This window comes from Meles meles, chromosome 2 (assembly GCF_922984935.1).
Source record: "Meles meles chromosome 2, mMelMel3.1 paternal haplotype, whole genome shotgun sequence".
In the NCBI taxonomy this organism is placed as follows: Eukaryota; Metazoa; Chordata; class Mammalia; order Carnivora; family Mustelidae; genus Meles; species Meles meles.
The window spans coordinates 72,538,193-72,557,126 of NC_060067.1; the positions used below are offsets into that span (position 1 = coordinate 72,538,193).

The following is an 18,934-nucleotide window of genomic DNA, read 5'->3' on the forward strand; positions in this document are numbered from 1 at the left end:
TGATTGACTTATTTCGCTCAGCATAATGCCCTCTAGTTCAATCCATGTTGTTGCAAATGGCAAGATTTCATCTTTTGATGGCTGCATAGTATTCCACTGTATCTATATACCACATTTGCTTTATCCATTCATGTGTTGATGGACATCTAAGTTCTTTCCATAGTTTAGCTATTGTGGACATTGCTGCTCTAAACATTGGGGGAGGCACACCCACATTTAACTCCCTAGACCCAGACGTGTCACATACCACTCATACTATGTTGACGAGAACCAGTCACATGACCCCAACTTAACTCCATGGGCAGTTGGGAAATGAAGAGGAACATGGGGACTATTTGGGTGTCTTCAGTAATACTTACATATCCAAGCACAGTACTTCCTACTTGAGTAGGGATCTTTTTTTTTCTCTGATCATAATCTATAATAATGTCCTGTGTTTAAAATGGTGGTCAGGGGCACCTGGGTGGCTCAGTGGGTTAAAGCCTCTGCCTTCAGCTTGGGTCATAATCTCAGGGTCCTGGGATTGAGCCCCCCTCTCTACCTACTTGTGATCTCTGTCTGTCAAATAAATAAATTAAAAAAAATAAAATAAAATAAAATGGTGGTCAGCAGCCCTTCCATTCATTATTGAATCTCTCACAAGGATTTTTAATTCAAAGTGGCCAAGATTTTTTTAGTTATTTGTTTTTAGTTATTTAGCTTTGTATATAACCATAGAAAAAGCAAGGGCACCAAGCACTTAATTTTTTACATTTTTTCACGTCCACTTGATTTTTATTATTATTATTATTAATAGACTTTATTTTTTAGAACAGTCTTAGATTTATAGAAAAGTTAGGCAGATAGTCCAGAGACCTCCCATCTACCCTCCACATACAGTTTCCCTTATTATTAACATCTTAATATGTTTTAGTTAATGAACCCATATTAATACACTATTACTTTTTTTAAAAAAATATTTCATTTATTTGACAGAGAGAGAGGGAACACAAGCAGGGGTAACAGCAGGCAGAGGGAGAGGGAGAAGCAGGCTCCCTGCTGAGTAAGGAACCTGATATGGGAGTAGATCCCAGGACTCTGGGATCATGACCTGAACTGAAGGCAGACGCTTAACTGACTGAGCCACCCAGGCTCCCCTTGATATACTATTATTAAACAAAAGCATAGTTTATTTAAATTTCACCTAATGTCCTTTTTCTGTTCCAAGATCCTATCCAGGATACAATATTATATTTAGTTGTCATGTCTCTTTAGGCTCTTCTTGGCCGTGGAAGTTTCTCAGGCTTTCCTTGTCTTGGATGACCCTGCCAGGTTTGAGGAAGTTACTAGTCAGGTATATTGTAGAGTGTCCCTCTCTTGGAATTTGATGTTTTTCTCATGATTAGGCGAAGATTTTTCTTGAAGGAGATCACAGAGATAAAGTGCTATTTTTATCAAATTGTGTCAAGCAAGGGTACATATTGTTAATTTATGTCTAACGAGGTTTTCCTCAATCACAAGCTGAAGTAGTATTTTTTGGGTTCCTCCACTGTATGTAACTATTTTCTTCCCCTTTCCATGCTGTTACTCTCCGGAAGTCACTATGGCACAGCCCACCCTTAAGGAGTGAGGATTTTTAATTTATTCAAATCTTTTTATCACTATGGAATCATGCATATTGATTTTATACTATGGAGGAGTCAAATGCTACTTTATTTTGTTGCTCAAATCTTTCCAGCTTTGGCCATTGGGAGCTCTTTCAGTTGACTTTGCTCGGTCTTTAAATTGATCTCTGCTCGGTGGGAAGCGCTGTGCTAGGATCTAAAGATATAACGATAATTAGATCCGGTCTCTGCTCTTGAGAACATAAGTAAATATTCAATTACAGCCCAGTGTGAACCAGTACCATGCAGTGCCAGCTGATCCCAGGGTGCCCAGCTAAATGCAAGAATCTCAGCTGGCCTTTCACGTAGGTAGGAGAGGTTATCTGGGTGTGATTTCCAGCTGCCAGAAGGTCCTGGTGCCTTAGGAGTGCGCCCCCAAGGATTTAATGGTACCTGAAATTCTGACATTGTAGTGTTGTATCCCTTTCAAGTTATTCTGGTTAAGATGCAAACAGCCCCATAAGAAATGATGGAATATATGTATCAGTCATTTTTGCAATCTGACGAATGAAGGAATGCATCAGGGTGCAGAGCATGGAGAAAACCACCTAGGCGTGAAGGGTGGGGATTGGAGCAAGACAAAGGAGATCAAGGTTAAAGGAAGAGGAAAGCTGGAACTCTGAAGAAGACAGGCTTACCGAGCCACCCAGGCTCCTCTAAGCCAGCACTCCATGGCCATTCACAGGAGAAGGACTCAATAGCTACCTTAGAGGGAGAAGTACCCTGGGGTGGTTGGTGGGGAAAGGGTCACACTTAGTCTGTGAACATTCTAGAATGTGTAAAAATAGACATTGTAGCCAGCAAGTGAAGAAGTAAAAAGAAAGGGAATTAGAAATCAGGCAGAGCCCCTTAACCACTTGACTTAACATGGGTATGACTAGACACTCTGACACATTCTGTCTCACCTTCCAGCCTGTCTGCTACTTGTGTCCAGAGGGTTTTGAGATCTTTGGAGCCTAGAGCTCCTTAAAGCTCTCTTCTCTCTCCTTATAGCAATTCTAGGAGTGTGACCTTGCCAGTCGGCGTGCGTTTGCACTGAGGGGAGCTGCTGGTGTGTCACTGTGACTTCTTCTTCTTTTTCTTCTTCTTCTTCTTTTTTTTTTTTTTTTAAAGATTTTATTTATTTATTTGACAGAGATCACAAGTAGGCAGAGGGGCAGGCAGAGAGAGAGGGGGAAGCAGGCTCCCTGAGCAGAGAGCCTGAGCTCGATCCCAGGACCTTGAGACCATGACCTGAGCCAAAGGCGGAGGCTTTAACCCACCGAGCCACCCAGGTGCTCCTGGGTGTCACTGTGACTTCTATTCCTCCTCCCTCGGCCCTAACCTTTCTTTCTTTCCCTGTGACCTGACATCACTACTCCTCAGTTAGTTTCTGGGGCATTGCCATTCTCTGATGCAGATGCTCCTGTGAACACTAGTGTGGGAAAGAGCCCAGAGTTACAAAGCTGAATTATTCTTGAATTATTTGCCAAGCCAAGGCTAAAAAACACGAGGCAGGACATGCTGATGGCATAATTTATACCAGAAAGAGGTGTACTTTCATTTTCCCAGTAAATAATGCCTGTCACAATGGCATGAGCTCATTATAATAAGCCCAGAACAGTTTTAGCTTTTGTATATATTGATTACCCATAGAGTAACCTCCAAAATTTCCTTGTGGAAGACTCCACGGAAGTGACAACCAGCGCGAAAGTCCCATTCACCCATTAGTCCTTCTTATCGATTTCCATTTAAAACCTAAATTGCTGGCTCCCTTTCAGGGGAGGATTTTAAGAGCGGAAGCTGCCAGCTTTCAGATTTCTCTGATATGCTGACCTTTCCGTTTGTAATTTTAATTTTTTTTTTTTTGTAAACTACAAAGTTGGTATTTGGTGGCAGTGTGTCAAGAGCTTTCTAATTTGCTTGACTTTCATGAATCTTTGCCGTAGAGAATTGTCAGCAGAAAACCGGGTGAGTCTAACTCACTGCCTTGTGGAAGTTACAGGATTGCAAAATACTGGTGTGCATGATGCTATGAATCCGCACCCGGTCAGCTGGATTCAACGGAGCACTTTCCAGCAGTGTCTGCACGTAGACCACTTTCTGTAGAAGAGCAGTGGTGAATCCTCGTTGTTTGACTTGGCTTAGCCTTGAGCCACAAAGAGCCAGGCAGAAGGGGTCTTCTTCATCGAGTCTTACTTCCTCCCAATATAGTGGTCAGTCACCCAGCCCTTGGCAATCATGTGATCCATGCAGAAAGAAGACTGGGAAAAAAAAGCAAGAGTTATTTGGTGAAACATTATTAACGTTGTTTTCATATGCTGCTTCTAATCTAATGGCTGTATCCAGATTGGTTTGATTTTTTTTTTTTTTTTTAAACTTCTCCTTGGCATTGAGTCCTTTCATTGGGAAAGGGAACCAAAAACATTCCCAAGTAATGACTGTTTCTTTTCACTACTACCCAAAACGAAGCCATGATTTTCCTTGCCTTTTATTTTTATTTTTATTTTATTTATTTATTTATTTATTTGACAGAGATCACAAGTAGGGAGAGAGGCAGGCATAGAGAGAGAGAGAGAGGAGGAAGCAGGCTCCCTGCCAAGCAGAGAACCCAATGCGGGGCTCGATCCCAGGACCCTAGGATCATGACCTGAGCGAAAGGCAGAGGCTTTAACCCACTGAGCCACCCAGGCGCCCCGCCTTTTTTTTTTTTTTTAATTTTTTTTAGAGTTTATTTATTTATTTGTCTGAGAGAGGAAGAGAGAGAGTATGTGTGAGCACAAGTAGGGGGAACAGCAGGCAAAGGGAGAAGCAGGCTTCCCGCTGAGCAGGGAGCCCAGTGAGGACCTCAATCCCAGGACCCTGGGATCATGACCTGAGCTGAAGGTGGATGCTGAACCGACTGAGCCATCCAGGCGTCCGGACTATCTTTCTCTTTGGTTGATATCCCTTTATGCCGTCAGTTCAAGCCTGCTGAATTGCATTTTGCTCAGTGCTTTATGCAGTGAATTATACCTTTTGCTGTCTCTAAGAACATAAAGGAAGCAGTACCGTAGGAATTTGTCTGCCAGCTTTGCTGAGCTCATTTATTCGTTCAGACATCTCCCGTTCTCCCCTACGAGTCAGTTCACTGACTATTTTGCATCCGAGCCTCTCATTAGGGAGCTAAACAGAGGCAGGTCATCCCTTACCACCTGCTGTTTTGGACTTGGTGCCCCAGAGGCAGGAGAGAGCCCAGTCTTCTGCTCTCCTTGGCCTTCAGTGGATTTCAACAGAAGGCAGCCCGTTTGGCTCTCCCAGTAGAAGAACTAGAAGGTTCCAACAGTAAGAAGGGTTATACAGCTTCAGTGACAATACAGATAAAATGCTGGTAACGCCAAGGACGTTGTCTACAGAGCAGCTCTGGGACCACCGAGAAGAGGGACAAACAGACAGAAAGAAGAAGCTGATGACCATTCCCTCTAGATACATGTGACTTTCCAGCAGGACTGATAGGGGAATGTGTGTTTGATGGGCACTTCACTGAGGACACAGCCCGGCGAGGTGCCGTGGTTTGTCTGCCTGTTGGTTTAGTTTCTCTTTTCTTTACCATCCCAGAATTTCATCTGGGCCTAGATGGTCATTCATTTTCAGACCCACAAGCTATGTTAGCCGCCATTTTTTTAAAAAATATTTTATTTATTTATTTGACAGAGAGGGAGGTCACAAGTAGGCAGAGAGGCAGGCAGAGAGAGAGGGAGAAACAGGCTCCCCACTGAGCAGAGAGCCTGATGCGGGGCTCGATCCCGGGACCCTGAGATCATGACCCGAGCCGAAGGCAGAGGCTTAATCCACTGAGCCACCCAGGTGCCCCTGTTAGCCGCCATCTTGCCTCACAGTTTTATTTTACTGGGATGCAAAGACAAGGTGAATCATTCAAGTTCACAATGCGAGTTGTAGCTAGTTAGTGCAGAGGGGAAACCTAACTCTTAGGTCTCCCCCTTCCTAACCCAGTACTTTCTGAGCAGCGCCATACTGGCTTTCATGATTAAGCCTTCTTTTAGTCAGCAGCTGGGAAGACCCAGAGTTTCATTAAAGATTGCTAGCTGGTTCTGCTTCTGCCACTTCTCTACAAGGGAGAGAGAAGATGTGGAGTAATTTAGTTGCCATCCACATGAAATGCGTGTAATGCGGAAGCTGGCATTTTATAATCCTTCCTTGTTCTGGATATCTACAAGACCTGTTCTTGTATCTTTGGAAACACAGCAGCTTAAAAAGAAGAACTTGTGGTGCACCTGATTTGGGCTCAGGTCGTGGTCTCAGGGTGGTGGGGTCGAGTCCCATGTCAGGCTCTATGCTCAGCAGGGAGTCTGCTTGGAATTCTCTTTTCTTCTCCCTCTGCCCCTCCCGCTTGTGGTCACTTGCTTTCTCTCTAGAATAAATAAACCTTCTAAAAAAAAAAAAAAAGAACTTGTTCTTTTTTTCGGTAAAGTAATACATGGTCATTGCAAAAAAAAAATAGAAAATGTAGATAAGAAAAAAGAATAAATTTAAAAACAATAATACCATACTCCAAATCACCTTTTATTTATTACTTATACACACACACACACACACACACACACACACACGTGTGTGTGTATATATATATCTCTATATTTAAGATTTTATTTATTTATTTGACAGACAAATCATAAGTAGGCAGAGAGGCAGGCGGGGGGGGGGGGGAGCAGGCTCCCCGCTGAGCAGAGAACCTGATGCAGGGCTCGATCTCAGGACCCTGAGATCATGACCTGAGCTGAAGGCAGAGGCTTTAACCTACTGAGCCACCCAGGCACCTCTATATATATGTTTTTTAAAAATTTTATTTATTTGACAGAGAGAGAGAGCACAAGTAGGCAGAGCAGTAGGCAGAGGGAGAAGGAGAAGCAGGCTCTCTGCTGAGCAAGGAGCCCAATGTAGGGCTTGATTCCAGGACCCTGGGATCATGACCTGAGCTGAAGGCAGCCAATTAACTGACTGAGACACCCAAGTACCCTATTTTTATATTTTTTAAAGATTTGTTTATTTTAGAGAAAGAAGGAGCACATGAGTGTGGAGGGTGGCAGAGAGACAGAGGGAGAAAGAAATCTTAGCAGAACTCCTCGCTGAGTTCCCCAGGTGGGGCTTGATCTTAAGACCCTGAGATCACGACCTAAGCCAAAACCAAGAGTTGGATGCTTAACTGACTGAAGAACCCAGGGGCCCCTCCAAGTCACCTTTTAGACTTTATATAAACATGTGTGTGTGTATTTACATACATACACACAGACATATGCATATATGTGTGTATATATATGTATAGACTTTCCATGTTAATAAAACCTATTTCTGTAATGTCAGTTTTAATAAGTAGATAATATCTTATTGTGTGTATAACATAATTTATCTGATACACTATTATCGAAAATAGGAGTCTTTCCCCCCTTATGTTAATTGCATTTTGAACAACCTTAATCAGTATCCTCTGGAAAAAAAACTTTTCACATTGCTTTAATTATCACTTGAGGATAAGTATATAGAAACAGATATGCTGAGTCAAAAAGTATACATATCTGTAAACTTTCAGTGCCTCTAGCTCGATTGCCTTCCAGAAAGATAGCCATTTACTTTCTCCCACTCAGAGTGGGAAAGGACCTGGGTGCTTAAGTGAAATACATAAAATAAGGACATCAACAACATCTAGGACTGTAAGAATCCTTCAGTCGAGGCTGGATGAGTTACCTGGCCTTCTCTTTTCTCAAAGTGGTTATAAAGCGGGGTGCCTGGGTACCTTGGTTGAGCGGCTCAGTTGGTGAAGCATCTGCCTTTGGCTCAGGTCATGATCCCAGGGTCCTGGGATCTGAGTCCCAGATCGGGCTCTCTGCTCAGCGGGGAGTCTGCTTCTCCCTCTCCCTTGGCTGCTCCCTCTGCTTGTGTTCTCTCTCTGACAAATAAATAAATAAAATGTTTTAAAAAAAAATGTGGTTGTAAAGCTAGGAGCAATTGTTATGACCCATGAGAGATTTAAGCAGAGTTATGTAAGAAGCTGACAGTAGTTACACAAGGAGTTGTTCTATGAATGCCTTACTCTAGTAATATGTACACTTTGCAGTCCAAACATAATGATGCCAAACATAATGATGCCCTAGCCAGAGAGATTTCTGCTGAATGCATGTTAGTCAGGCAAGGGTTAAACAGCTAATGTTTTAGCGCCCTGACATCAAGTTAGAAATACCTCCTGCATCACATGTCACACACACCCCCCCCCATCCAAGTACTAACCAGGCCCGACCCTGCTTAGCTTCCGAGATCAGACGAGATCGGGCGCGTTCAGGGTAGTATGGCCGTAGACTGCATCACATGTCAAGATGAGATCTTTGTCTATTACTCACGATGGTGATAGCAAAAACAACTGTTTATTTAGTGGTTTGTATGTTCTAGACCTGTGCTCGGGACTTCACGTGTGTGTACTATCTTCTTTAATCCCCGCACAAACCAATGTGGCAAGTGCTGTTACCTACGTATTACAGATGAGGTATTTGCCGCACAATGAAATTAAGTACTTTACCTACGATCACAAAGTCAGGGTGTGCACTTTTGAAACCAGCTCAACTTTTTTTTGACATCAAAGCCTGTGTTCTGATCTATGGTGTGATATTGTCTCCATGATAACCAGGCTTCTTCTTATTCCAGATTATCTAACCTCCAGTCCTACTTATTGCACTTAAGTAGGTTTTGTTTTTTGGGGGATTTTCTTTTGTTTTTCCAACAAACATCCTTTTCTTAAAAAATTCAGTTGGCCAACATATAGTACATCATTAGTTTCAGATGCAATGTTCAGTAATTCATCAGTTGCATACAACACCCAGTGCTCGTTATGTCACGTGCCCTCCTTAATACCCATCCCCCAGTTACCCCATCCCCCCACCCACCTCCCTTCTGTAGCCCTCACTCAGCTTGTTTCCCAGAGTCAAAGGTCTTTCATGGTTTCTTTTCCTTCTGATTTCCTCCCATTGTTTTCCCTCCCTTCCCCTGTGATCCTCTGCACTATTCCTCATGTTCCACATAGGAGTGAAACCATATGATAGTTGTCTTTGCTTGACTTATTTCACTTCGCAGAATCCCCTCCAGTCCCATCCACGTGGGTGTAAATGGTAGCTATTCATCCTTCAGTATAGGTTTTGAAGCTAGGTGACCATGCATCACAAAGAAATATCTGCTGATTATGTATCAGTAGGGCTGTAAGCCTTTGTTCTTAATCCTCAAAGGCCAGATATGGGAGAATCAAATCGTGGGTCCATCTTAATGCTTCTTCCTTTTTATTTCAAGTAGTCTTTATGTACTTGAAGATACATTTAAAGTTAGATGAGACACTAGGATGATTTTATTTTTTTGTCATCTTAAATCATGTTCCGATTTTGCTCAGATATATGCAACAGGGCCTGTGGCTAGTGTTCTTCAAAACCAAACAAACGAGGGGAGCCTGGGTGGCTCAGTGGATTAAAGCCTCTGCCTTCAGCTCAGGTCATGATCCCAGGGTCCTGGGATGGAGCCCGGCATCCGGCTCTCTGCTCAGCGGGGAGCCTGCTTCCTCCTCTGTCTCTGCCTGCCTCTCTGTCTACTTGTCTGTCAAATAAGTAAATAAAATCTTTAAAAAAAAGACTACATTATTAAACAAACAAACAAACAAACAAATGAAACAAAAACCACCAGTCCGAGAGATAAAGATTCCCATTTTCCCAAAATTAATTTCTAAGTAACCTTAAGCCCATCAGGTGTTGATCTAGTTTTTACCACAGCAGGATGCTGTAGCCTGGATTAACTTGGATTTTCTGAGGGGTTCTCATGCCCAACACCAGCTTTCTTTGTAGTTCCCACTGATCACACAGTCAGGTCAGCTTGTTTGTCCTGCTGTATCTCTATAAATGAAGCATTTCCAGAAAATGGGCAGCCAGGCCCTTCCTTTCTTGTTCTGAGCTTCTAACACCTTCTGTTCGAACTGCTGGGTGAACAGACCAGTCCCTATTCACAGCACAAGAGCTCTATGTGTTACCTCACCTTAAAAAGTAACCAAAGAAAACTTCCAAGATCCTAAATAGGCAGCCCTTGCATTAAGTGTCTTGAGAAAGGAAAGAGCTATTATAAGGAACCTGTAGGATGCCAACCTCTTTCCTGCGGAGTTTCACTCATTCCTGAAGAGCGGTCCAGCAGAGGGACAGTGGGTCTCAGTTAACAGGACGTTTGTTCTGTGATCTCTGAGACGTAATGTGGGCTCTGGTCTGGAGTGAGAAGTGGGCAGAAATGGACGCCTGATTCCAGAAATACTTTTTAAAGGGTGGCATCTTCAGAATTTGTCTCACCTGCTGGGTCGCGGACTCCAGCTCTGCTTTGTCGATACTGATCATACTTCTAGTCCCCAGAACCTGGGGCATTTAGGGAAGTGTTCAGAGAATGTGGTGCTGTTCTATAGGAAGCAGTAAACTTAAAAGGAATATTTCATTACTTGCCCTAGAAAGTATCTTTTGGGTATAGATAAGTATCCATAGTTAATTCCTGAAACTACCATTGGCTGATGGCGTTTGTGTCTTTTCTCTCGTCATATGGTGATAAAGGTTTCATATCATGGTACACAAAGTCCTTCCATATCTAGATCTCAGTCTTCGGGAACTTTGAAATCTTAGATGTAGATAGAGCCAGAAGAAGCCGCCAAAACCTGTTCGGTAGGACAGAAGCAGGCCCAAGGCACCGAGCATGCTGAAAGATGTGGAGATATGCCGTGGCAGCTCATTTCCTAGGTGGGAGCAGTGAGTGGCGCAGGATAACTCTAGAAACCTAGCCTTTTCCTGCGACACTCACAAGTATGGGAGAAGCAACAGGAGATGGAGAGCAGAATGGAAACCTCACTAGCAGCAGCTATGGGGGGCAGTGGCAGTAATCGAGGATAGAAAGGTGGGGATGTACATCCTGGGCAACAAGAAGTAGGGAGAAAAGCCAATGGTGCAAATGGTGTTAGGTGGTAGAAGGTGGGGATCACGGAAATGATGGACAGTGCAGTGGGGTGGGTCAGAGCAGATCTTAGGGTAGCAGAGAAGGCAGTAGGTGGAGAAACAATGTTTGTAGTAAATCTGAACTTTAGTACCATGGTACTTGGCTGGCTTACTTAAAGATGGGAGGGGCACCTGAGTGGCGGAATTGGTTAAGCAATTAGGCATCCAGTTGGTTTTGTCTTAGGTCACGATCTTGGGATTGTGGGATGGAGTCCTGTGTGTCGGGCTCCACGCTCAGTGGAGAGCACTTCTCCCCCTCTTCTTCTCCCTCTGCCTCTCCCCTGCCCCCTCCCCTGCTCCCTCTCTCTATCTATAAAAGGAATAAATAAAACCTTTAAAAATATATTTTAAAAAAAAGGATGGGAATTAGCCATAATGTCTTTGTATTCTATCTCCGACAATTGGAAGTATGAGCAGGTATTTGTTGAATGAATATATGCATGCATACACCATTTTTACCCTGTGTGTGTGCATGGGTGGGTGTTCTTACGTGAAAATGTGCAGAAAGAACACTTTGAAGCCTGTGCAAAGCTGAAGGCACACCTGTTCTGTTCTAGGTCTTGTAGCTGGTGGACTTTTCTATCGAGGATGATTGAGGATTAGTGAGGTTGAGTGGAGGTTGGATTCCAGAGCCAGTGTAACAGGGGCTCTAAAGTCAAGTACCTGGAGTGACTACCTGGTCAAGGGCAGAGCATGGTGAGATAGCACGTGAAAACCAGCCTCTGGAAGGCACATCTGCAGTCAGGCAGGGGCAGAAGAAGCAGCAAGATCAGACAGACGCTGGGAATTGTGCCCGACAGGTCTGCAGAAGCTCAGCAGTCCCATGGGTTTCCAGGAGTGCCTCTGTCCTCAGGTGCCCACACCCGCCAGTGCCAGCGAGCACAGGTGGCCGGGTTGGAGGGCTCCTGGCAGCCGAGGACGGTAGCAACCTCTTTTCAGACAGTGAAGGGCAAACAGTATATTTTAGAAATTTTTCTAGCAGCCGGGGCACCTGGGTGGCTCAGTCGGTTAGACATCTGCCTTGGGCTCAGGTCACACTGATCTCAGGGTCCTGGGATCGAGCTCTGTGTTGGACCCCCTGCTCAGCTAGAAGTCTGCTTCTCCCTCTCCCTCTGCCCCTCCCTTGCCCATGCTTGCTTGCTTGTTCTCTCCCAAATAAATGAAATCTTTAAAAAGAATTTTTTTCGATGACTACTGAAAAATTTAAACTCTAAAATGTTTGAAAGCACTCTGGTAAACTCCAGAATGACTCATTCCCCTAAATATTCCAAACGGTCATTGTTCTTTGCATCTGAAAAATACTTTCTATTTTCCAGAGTATCTCTGTGGACATTATTCCTTGGGATTTCTATAGCATTGCTCTGAGATGGAAAGGGGGGTGTATGTGTGTGTGTGTTTCATTCATCTCCATTTTGTAGATTAAACAACTGTCTGAAGTCATCCAGCTGGCTAATGACAGCAGGAGGGGACCCACGTGTCCTGAGTCCTAGCTCTCTCCGTGACATTGTAGTACAGTCTTCAGTTGCCTTTACGTGTGTTTGACGATGGCCATGGGTGAAGCCCACAGAGAGCTGCAGTCTGTTCTCCGTGCTTTCGCAGGACTGCCTCTCCACTAACAAATCGGCTTCTCGTCCTCTCCATCGGTCGGTATTCCATTTAGGCAGTTTTGGTGTTTAGTCTTAAAAGAAAGTGAACTTGGGGGCGCCTGGGTGGCTCAGTGGTTTAAGCCGCTGCCTTCGGCTCAGGTCATGATCTCAGGGTCCTGGGATCGAGTCCCGCATCGGGCTCTCTGCTCGGCAGTGAGCCTGCTTCCCTCTCACTCTCTCTGCCTGCCTTTCTGCCTACTTGTGATCTCTCTCTGTCAAATAAATAAATAAAATCTTTAAAAAAAAAAAAAAAAAAAAGAAAGTGAACTTGGCTCTGGTTTGGTTTTCCCTCTCCTTAAACAGTGGTTCTGAAACCTCACCTCAAGGAGATTTTAGTTCTGCGATTCTGAGTATCATTGTAAACCCATTCGTGTCTCTCGCCCTTCTTTGTCCAAGTCAGAGTGAGACTCTGACTTCCCTCAAATTACTGGTGACAGAGAACAAAGAGTAGCAAAGACACTGTTAAGAAATCAAGGAGAAGAAAGCTTGGAAATCTGAGGAGATGCCTGGAGGTTGATGAATCAGTGGAATCAGAGAATCGTTCCTTAATTCTGGAATGAGCAGTGCCTACGTTCTATCTATATGTCTATGAACGATTTATACAACCTGGTTTTCTGCAAGATCGTTAACAATCCCAGAGCAAGAATAAAAGGGGAAGGGAAAGGAATTTAGCTCAGTGTCTTTCCAAGCACATCCTGGCGCCGTTCATCCGTGGGATGCCCCGCAGTGGCGAGCGGAGAGCGGTGCCTATTACATGGGCTACAAGGCTGGGGTTGTTTGAGGGTGGAGCCTGCCAGGGGAGGTGACTTAATGCTTCTTAGCACTGACCGAAAGGGAGTGACTTGCTCAGAGGCTCTGAGGATGACCTCATCCCATTACATTTCAAGGCAGCGGTGCTCGCGAGAGCCAGGCCGCTGTTCCCCAGCGATTGTCCCCGTCACATCTCATTCATAATTGAAGTGAGGGAGGATCATTTTTGCCCATTATAGGAGGTGGTTACCTCAGACCTGCAATGGCACACCAGAGCTCTCAGATTATTGCAACTTAACAACTGTAACCTAGGCCCCTAGGGAGACCTAGGTTAACCTGTGATATGCGTGGAGGTTCTAGGAGGGAGACGAGTGGAAGGTCGTGCTCAAGTCCCAATCCAGAGAATGAGTGGGAGAAACGTTGCTACCTTCTAACTGGAGACAGTGTCGGAAACGTTTCTGAACCCACCTGGTCACACTTGACTCTGACGCAGTGCTTACTCGTGGGTTTCCATATCTTTATGTGTCTTCTGGGTCTCCTCTGAAAGGGACAAAGCATTTCAACGCAGAGCTGTTGGGACAGTGGTCTCCTTTAGTGCATCTTGATGAAGTGAGCCTTTTTAAGTATCTTTTAAATTCCCCAAATTTTATTATTTTTTTAAAATCATCTTATTATTCATACAGGCGGTTCCAGAAAAGAAATCACCGAGCACTGGGAATGGCTGGAGCAGAATCTGCTGCAGACCCTCTCCATCTTTGAAAATGAGAACGACATCACCACATTTGTGAGAGGGAAAATACAGGTAGTGGGCTGTTTGTTTTGTTTTAACTTTTAGTTGGAAACAATTTCAGACTTACAGAAATGTTGTAAAAATAGAAAGCCTTGTAGACCTTCTGCATACTCTCCTGGTCTTAACGTTTTACCCCATTTATGTTATCATTTGAGTGCTCATTTACTTTCTATTTGAGTGGAATTTCCCCCCAAATATTTCAGTGTGTATTTCTAAGAATATTCTGTCAAATAATAACACTGCAGTCATCACCTTCCATAAATCAAATACTAACATTCTACTCTAATATTTGGTACATATCCCAGTCTCGTTAATTGATCCGTGTCTACCATTTTTTCCCTTTCAGTCCAGTGCAAGATCCAGTCTGGGAAGCTGTTGAATTTGTTTACATCTCTTGTGTCCTTCAATCTCGAATGTTTCCATAGCTTTTGTTTGTCTTTTAGGACATTCATATTTTTAAGTATGCAGTTCCATTTGTTTGGTTTTTTTAAACGGGACATTTTCCATTTTGGGTTTTGTCACACGTTTCCTAGGATCTGATTCCGATGATGCATGCCCAAGTGGAACGCTTATGTCCTTGTCAGAGGAGCATTTCTGGAGGGACATGGTATTTCCCCTTGCGGGGGCTAGAAAGCCAGCAAGGTGTTACCTACCGAGTTCTCCACTGTAGAGTTACTAAAATTGCCTTTTCCAGTAATAAACAATTTGAAATTTTCTGTGAGAAACACTTTAAGGCTACACAGATATCTTACTCCTTATCATAATTTCCCCATGAGTTAGTGTCCATTCATGATTTTTTTTGTCTGAACCATTCTCGGCTGTGACATTTTTACAAAGCAGTCGTTTTCCAACCCCAGCATTCTTTCACATTTATCATTTGGCACCTTTTATTCTGCTGTAAGCAAGAGCTCTCTTGGCATTTATTCATCGAGTTATTTTTGTTATGGACTCATGGGTTCCTCTGGTTTTCAGTTGTTTACGTTCCCCTCCTAGACTTAATTATTTTGGTACTTGCACTGTCTCAAACCTACAGCGTGCCTTCTTCATCCTCGTGTCATGTCCTTGTTACTTTTTTGAACACTTGTTTACTTCGGCTATAGCAGGATATCCCAGACTCATTTTTTTTTTTAAGATTTTATTTATTTGAGGGAGAATGAAAGTGAGAGAAATCACAGAAAGAGAAGCAGACTCGCTGCTTAGTGGAGAGCCTGATGTAGGGTTTGATCCCAGGACCCTGGGATCATGACCTGAGCAGAAGGCAGACATTAAGCCAACGGAGTCACCCAGGCACCCTGTGTCCCAGACTCATTTTGTACTTTCTCTGTCCCAGTCCTGGAATCAGCCCTGTTTTCATTTGCTTTAGTTTCAGGTCGTTTCTTCTAACATTGTTAATTTATGTTAGTTTAATATTTTTGGCAGGTAGAAAATATTAGCATGCTTCCAAAAGTTTAAATTTTCCAAACTTCCGAAAGTTTAAATTACTCTCTCCTTCATTCTTTCTACCTTGTCCTCCCCAACCCCTTGTAGTTAACTAACTTCCTTGTTATCTGGTCTGTCTGTCTTTCCTGTGTTTCTTTTTGTAAAAAGAGGCAGATGTATGTATTTTTCCTATTTCTCTTTAAATCTTACACATAAGCCTTCATGTATATATTCTCCTCTGCATTTTCTCTTTTCACTCCAGTAACTCAGAGTATCCACATGTTGTTTGTTTTTAATTTTTTTATTTTTATTTTTTTTAAGATTTTTAAATTTATTTCTTTATTCAACAGACGGAGATCACAAATGAGCAGAGAGGCAGGTGGGGGGTGGGGGGAAGCAGACTCCTCACTGAGCAGAGAGCCCAATGAGGGGCATGATCCCAGGACCCTGAGATCATGACCTGAGCCAAAGGCAGAGGCTTTAACCCACTGAGCCACCCAGGCACCCCTGCTGCTTGTTTTTTACAAAAACATTTTAATAGTTTTGTTTTTATTTTGAAATATTAATTTTTGAGGCACCTCTCTGTTCAGCAGGGAGCCTGCTTCCCTTCCCCTCTCTCTGCCTGCCTCTCTGCCTATTTGTGATCTCTGTCTGTCAAATAAATAAATAAAATCTTAAAAAAAAAGAAATATTAATTTTTAGTTTTACAGGAGAACTGTAAAGATAGGACTGAGAATTCTCGTAGACCCTACCACTTAGTTCTCATTAATATTAGCATCTTCTGTAACCATAGTGTATTTATCGAAACTAAGAAATGAACAGTAATGCAATATTGTTTAACTACAGGGGCACCTGGGTAGCTCAGTCAGTTAAACATCTGACTCTTGGTTTCTGCTCAGGTCACGAACTCAAGACTATGAGATCAAGCCGCTTACCAGGCTCTGCTCTCAGTGTGGAGTCTGCTTAAGATTCTCTCCCTCTCCCTCAGCTCCTCCCCTTGCTCACCCTCTCATGGTGCATGTACTCTCTCTCTCTCAAATAAAAAAAATAGATCTTTAGAAATAAAATATTTTTTTTAATTTTTTTTTAAAGATTTTATTTATTTATTTGACAGACAAAGATCACAAGTAGGCAGAGAGGCAGGCAGAGAGAGAGGAGGAAGCAGGCTCCCTGCTGAGCAGAGAGCCCGATGCGGGGCTCGATCCCAGGACCCTGAGATCATGACCTGAGCCGAAGGCAGAGGCTTAAACCACTAAGCCACCCAGGCACCCTAGAAATAAATATTTTTTACTACAGACTTTATTTGGATTTTATCAGTTTTTCTACTTTACATCTTTTTATCCCATGATCCAATCCAGGATCCCACATTACACCGAGTGCCTGATTTCTTCCATATAGGTGAATATTATGTGTGTATGTACTGTAAAGAATTCAGCACTCTTCTACATTTGGACATTTAAGTAGTTTCCAATATTTTGCAATTATAAATAATTATATATACACACACAAACATATAGTATATGCATGAATTATAATTCACACATATAATAATATGCATGGATATGTGTATATACATAAACATTTGTGTGTGTGTTTGTTTTGTGGGGATCTCTCTTTAAGATAAACTGCTAGCGGGGCGCCTCGGTGGCTCAGTGGGTTAAAGATAAACTGTTAGCAGTGGGATTGCCAGATTTAGGGGTAAATGCATGTGTCATTTTGCTTAATATTGCCAAATTCCACCCCCCCCCAACACACACACACACAGGAATTGTACCATTTTACATTCCCACTGGCATATATGGGAATGCCTGTTTTCCTACAACTTCACCAAAAAAGTAGATAATCAGGCTTTTGAGTTTTTGCCAATCTGATGGGTCTGATGGGGGGGAAATATTTTAGTGTTATTTTAATTTGCATTTATCTCACTTATGAGTGAAGTTGAACATCTTTTTGAATCCTTAATGGGCCATTTTTATATCTCTGCAGATTGTCTGCTCATGTCTTTCACCTGTTTTTCTATGGGATTTTGGTCTTATTTTTCTTAATTTTTAAGTTCTTTTATATAAAGGCCATTAGCCTTTTTTAAACAAAGATTTTATTTATTTGAGAGAGAGTAAGAGAGAGTGAGAGAGGGGAGAAGGTCAGAGGGAGAAGCAGACTCCCCACGGAACTGGGAGCCCGATCCCGGGACTCCGGGATCATGACCTGAGCTGAAGGCAGTAGTTTAATCAACTGAGCCAGCCAGGTGCCCGGCCACTAGTCTTTTTTTTTTTTTTAAGATTTTATTTATTTATTTGACAGACGGTGATCACAAGTAGGCAGAGAGGCAGGCAGAGAGAAAGGGGGAAGCAGGCTCCCCGCCAAGCAGAGAGCCCAACGCGGGGCTCAATCCCAGGACCCTGGGATCATGACCTGAGCTGAAGGCAGAGGCTTTAACCACTGAGCCACCCAGGTGCCCCTGACCACTAGCCTTTTGTTGGTGATATATACCACAGATATTTTCCCTAAGTTTGTCATTTGCCTTTTGACTTTGCTCATGATAGTTTTTGCCATGGAACATGTGAATGTTTTATTTAGTCAAAATGAGAAATTCTTTCCAGATTTTTAGTCAGTGTTAGAAGGCCTTTCTTTATACCTGGATTAGGGAAGTATTCTAGGAACTGATCTGATAGTTCATCTGTCATTAAAATTATACAGGATGGCTAATTTTTACCTGATTTCTTCTCTTTCACTAAACTTTTACACGAACAAGTAGTAGTTTTAAAGTGTTTATTTATTTATATGACAGAGATCACAAGTAAGCAGAGAGGCAGGCAGAGAGTGAGAGGGAAGCAGGCTCCCCGCTGAGCAGAGAGCCCCATGTGGGGCTCCATCCCAGGACCCAGAGATCATGACCCGAGCTGAAGGCAGAGGCTTTAACCCACCGAGCCACCCAGGTGCCCCTCAGGTAATAGTTTTATAATCAGAAAAAAGAGTGGAATATCATTGCTTTTTAGGGTCTGCTATTTTTGAGGGAGTGAACTGAATCTTAACTGGACCACATAAAATTAGGGAGGGTTGAACAGCACAAAAGCACATGTAACAACATATCACCCTCTTCCTTTCCCCCACCCTTTGCCCCTCAAGATGGATATTTTTCACTGCTTCAGGATGGCTGATTTCCATTTCTACTCCATGGTCATGATTACCAAAACTAGACAGGTAGTGAAGAGGGTGAAGATGGGAGCAGGGAAGAAGCTGGAAAGGGTCACTTTGAAGCTGGGATGAGGCAGGAGTTTCCAAACAAAAAAATATTCTTGAATACCCGAGAGTTGTTTTATTGATAAAACCCTTCTGATTTTTTAACTTCTTCATTTCATTTCTGAGTCACATGTCTGAATTTCTGGGAAGTAATGGAAACAGAGAGAGTGTGAGGTTCCTCATCTGACCATGTCGCAGGGGGGCAGCTGACTGGGGTGGGGATGATCGTCAGACCTCTTTCCTGTGCAGGAGGCACTTCTGAGATCCTCAGTTAGGTCTTGCTAGTCCTGCCTCAGATGGTAGTCTTTGGATAATAGATACAAATTACTTAAAAGTGACAATAGCCAGGAGGAAAACAAAAACAAACAGACAAAAAACCAGAAAATAAAACAAAGACCAATTATGTCAAATAGCCGTTCT

General features: G+C 43.1%; 1 protein-coding gene across 1 annotated transcript in view; it reads left to right on the plus strand.

The window, feature by feature from the left end:
* The window catches only part of TBC1D9 (TBC1 domain family member 9), a 125,843-nt gene that overhangs the window by 53,455 nt on the left and 53,454 nt on the right, over positions 1-18,934 (plus strand). Inside the window, exon 3 of the mRNA XM_045996808.1 lies at positions 13,749-13,867. Within this exon, the coding sequence (XP_045852764.1) occupies positions 13,749-13,867 (119 nt within the window). The remainder of the gene's footprint in view (positions 1-13,748; positions 13,868-18,934) is intronic.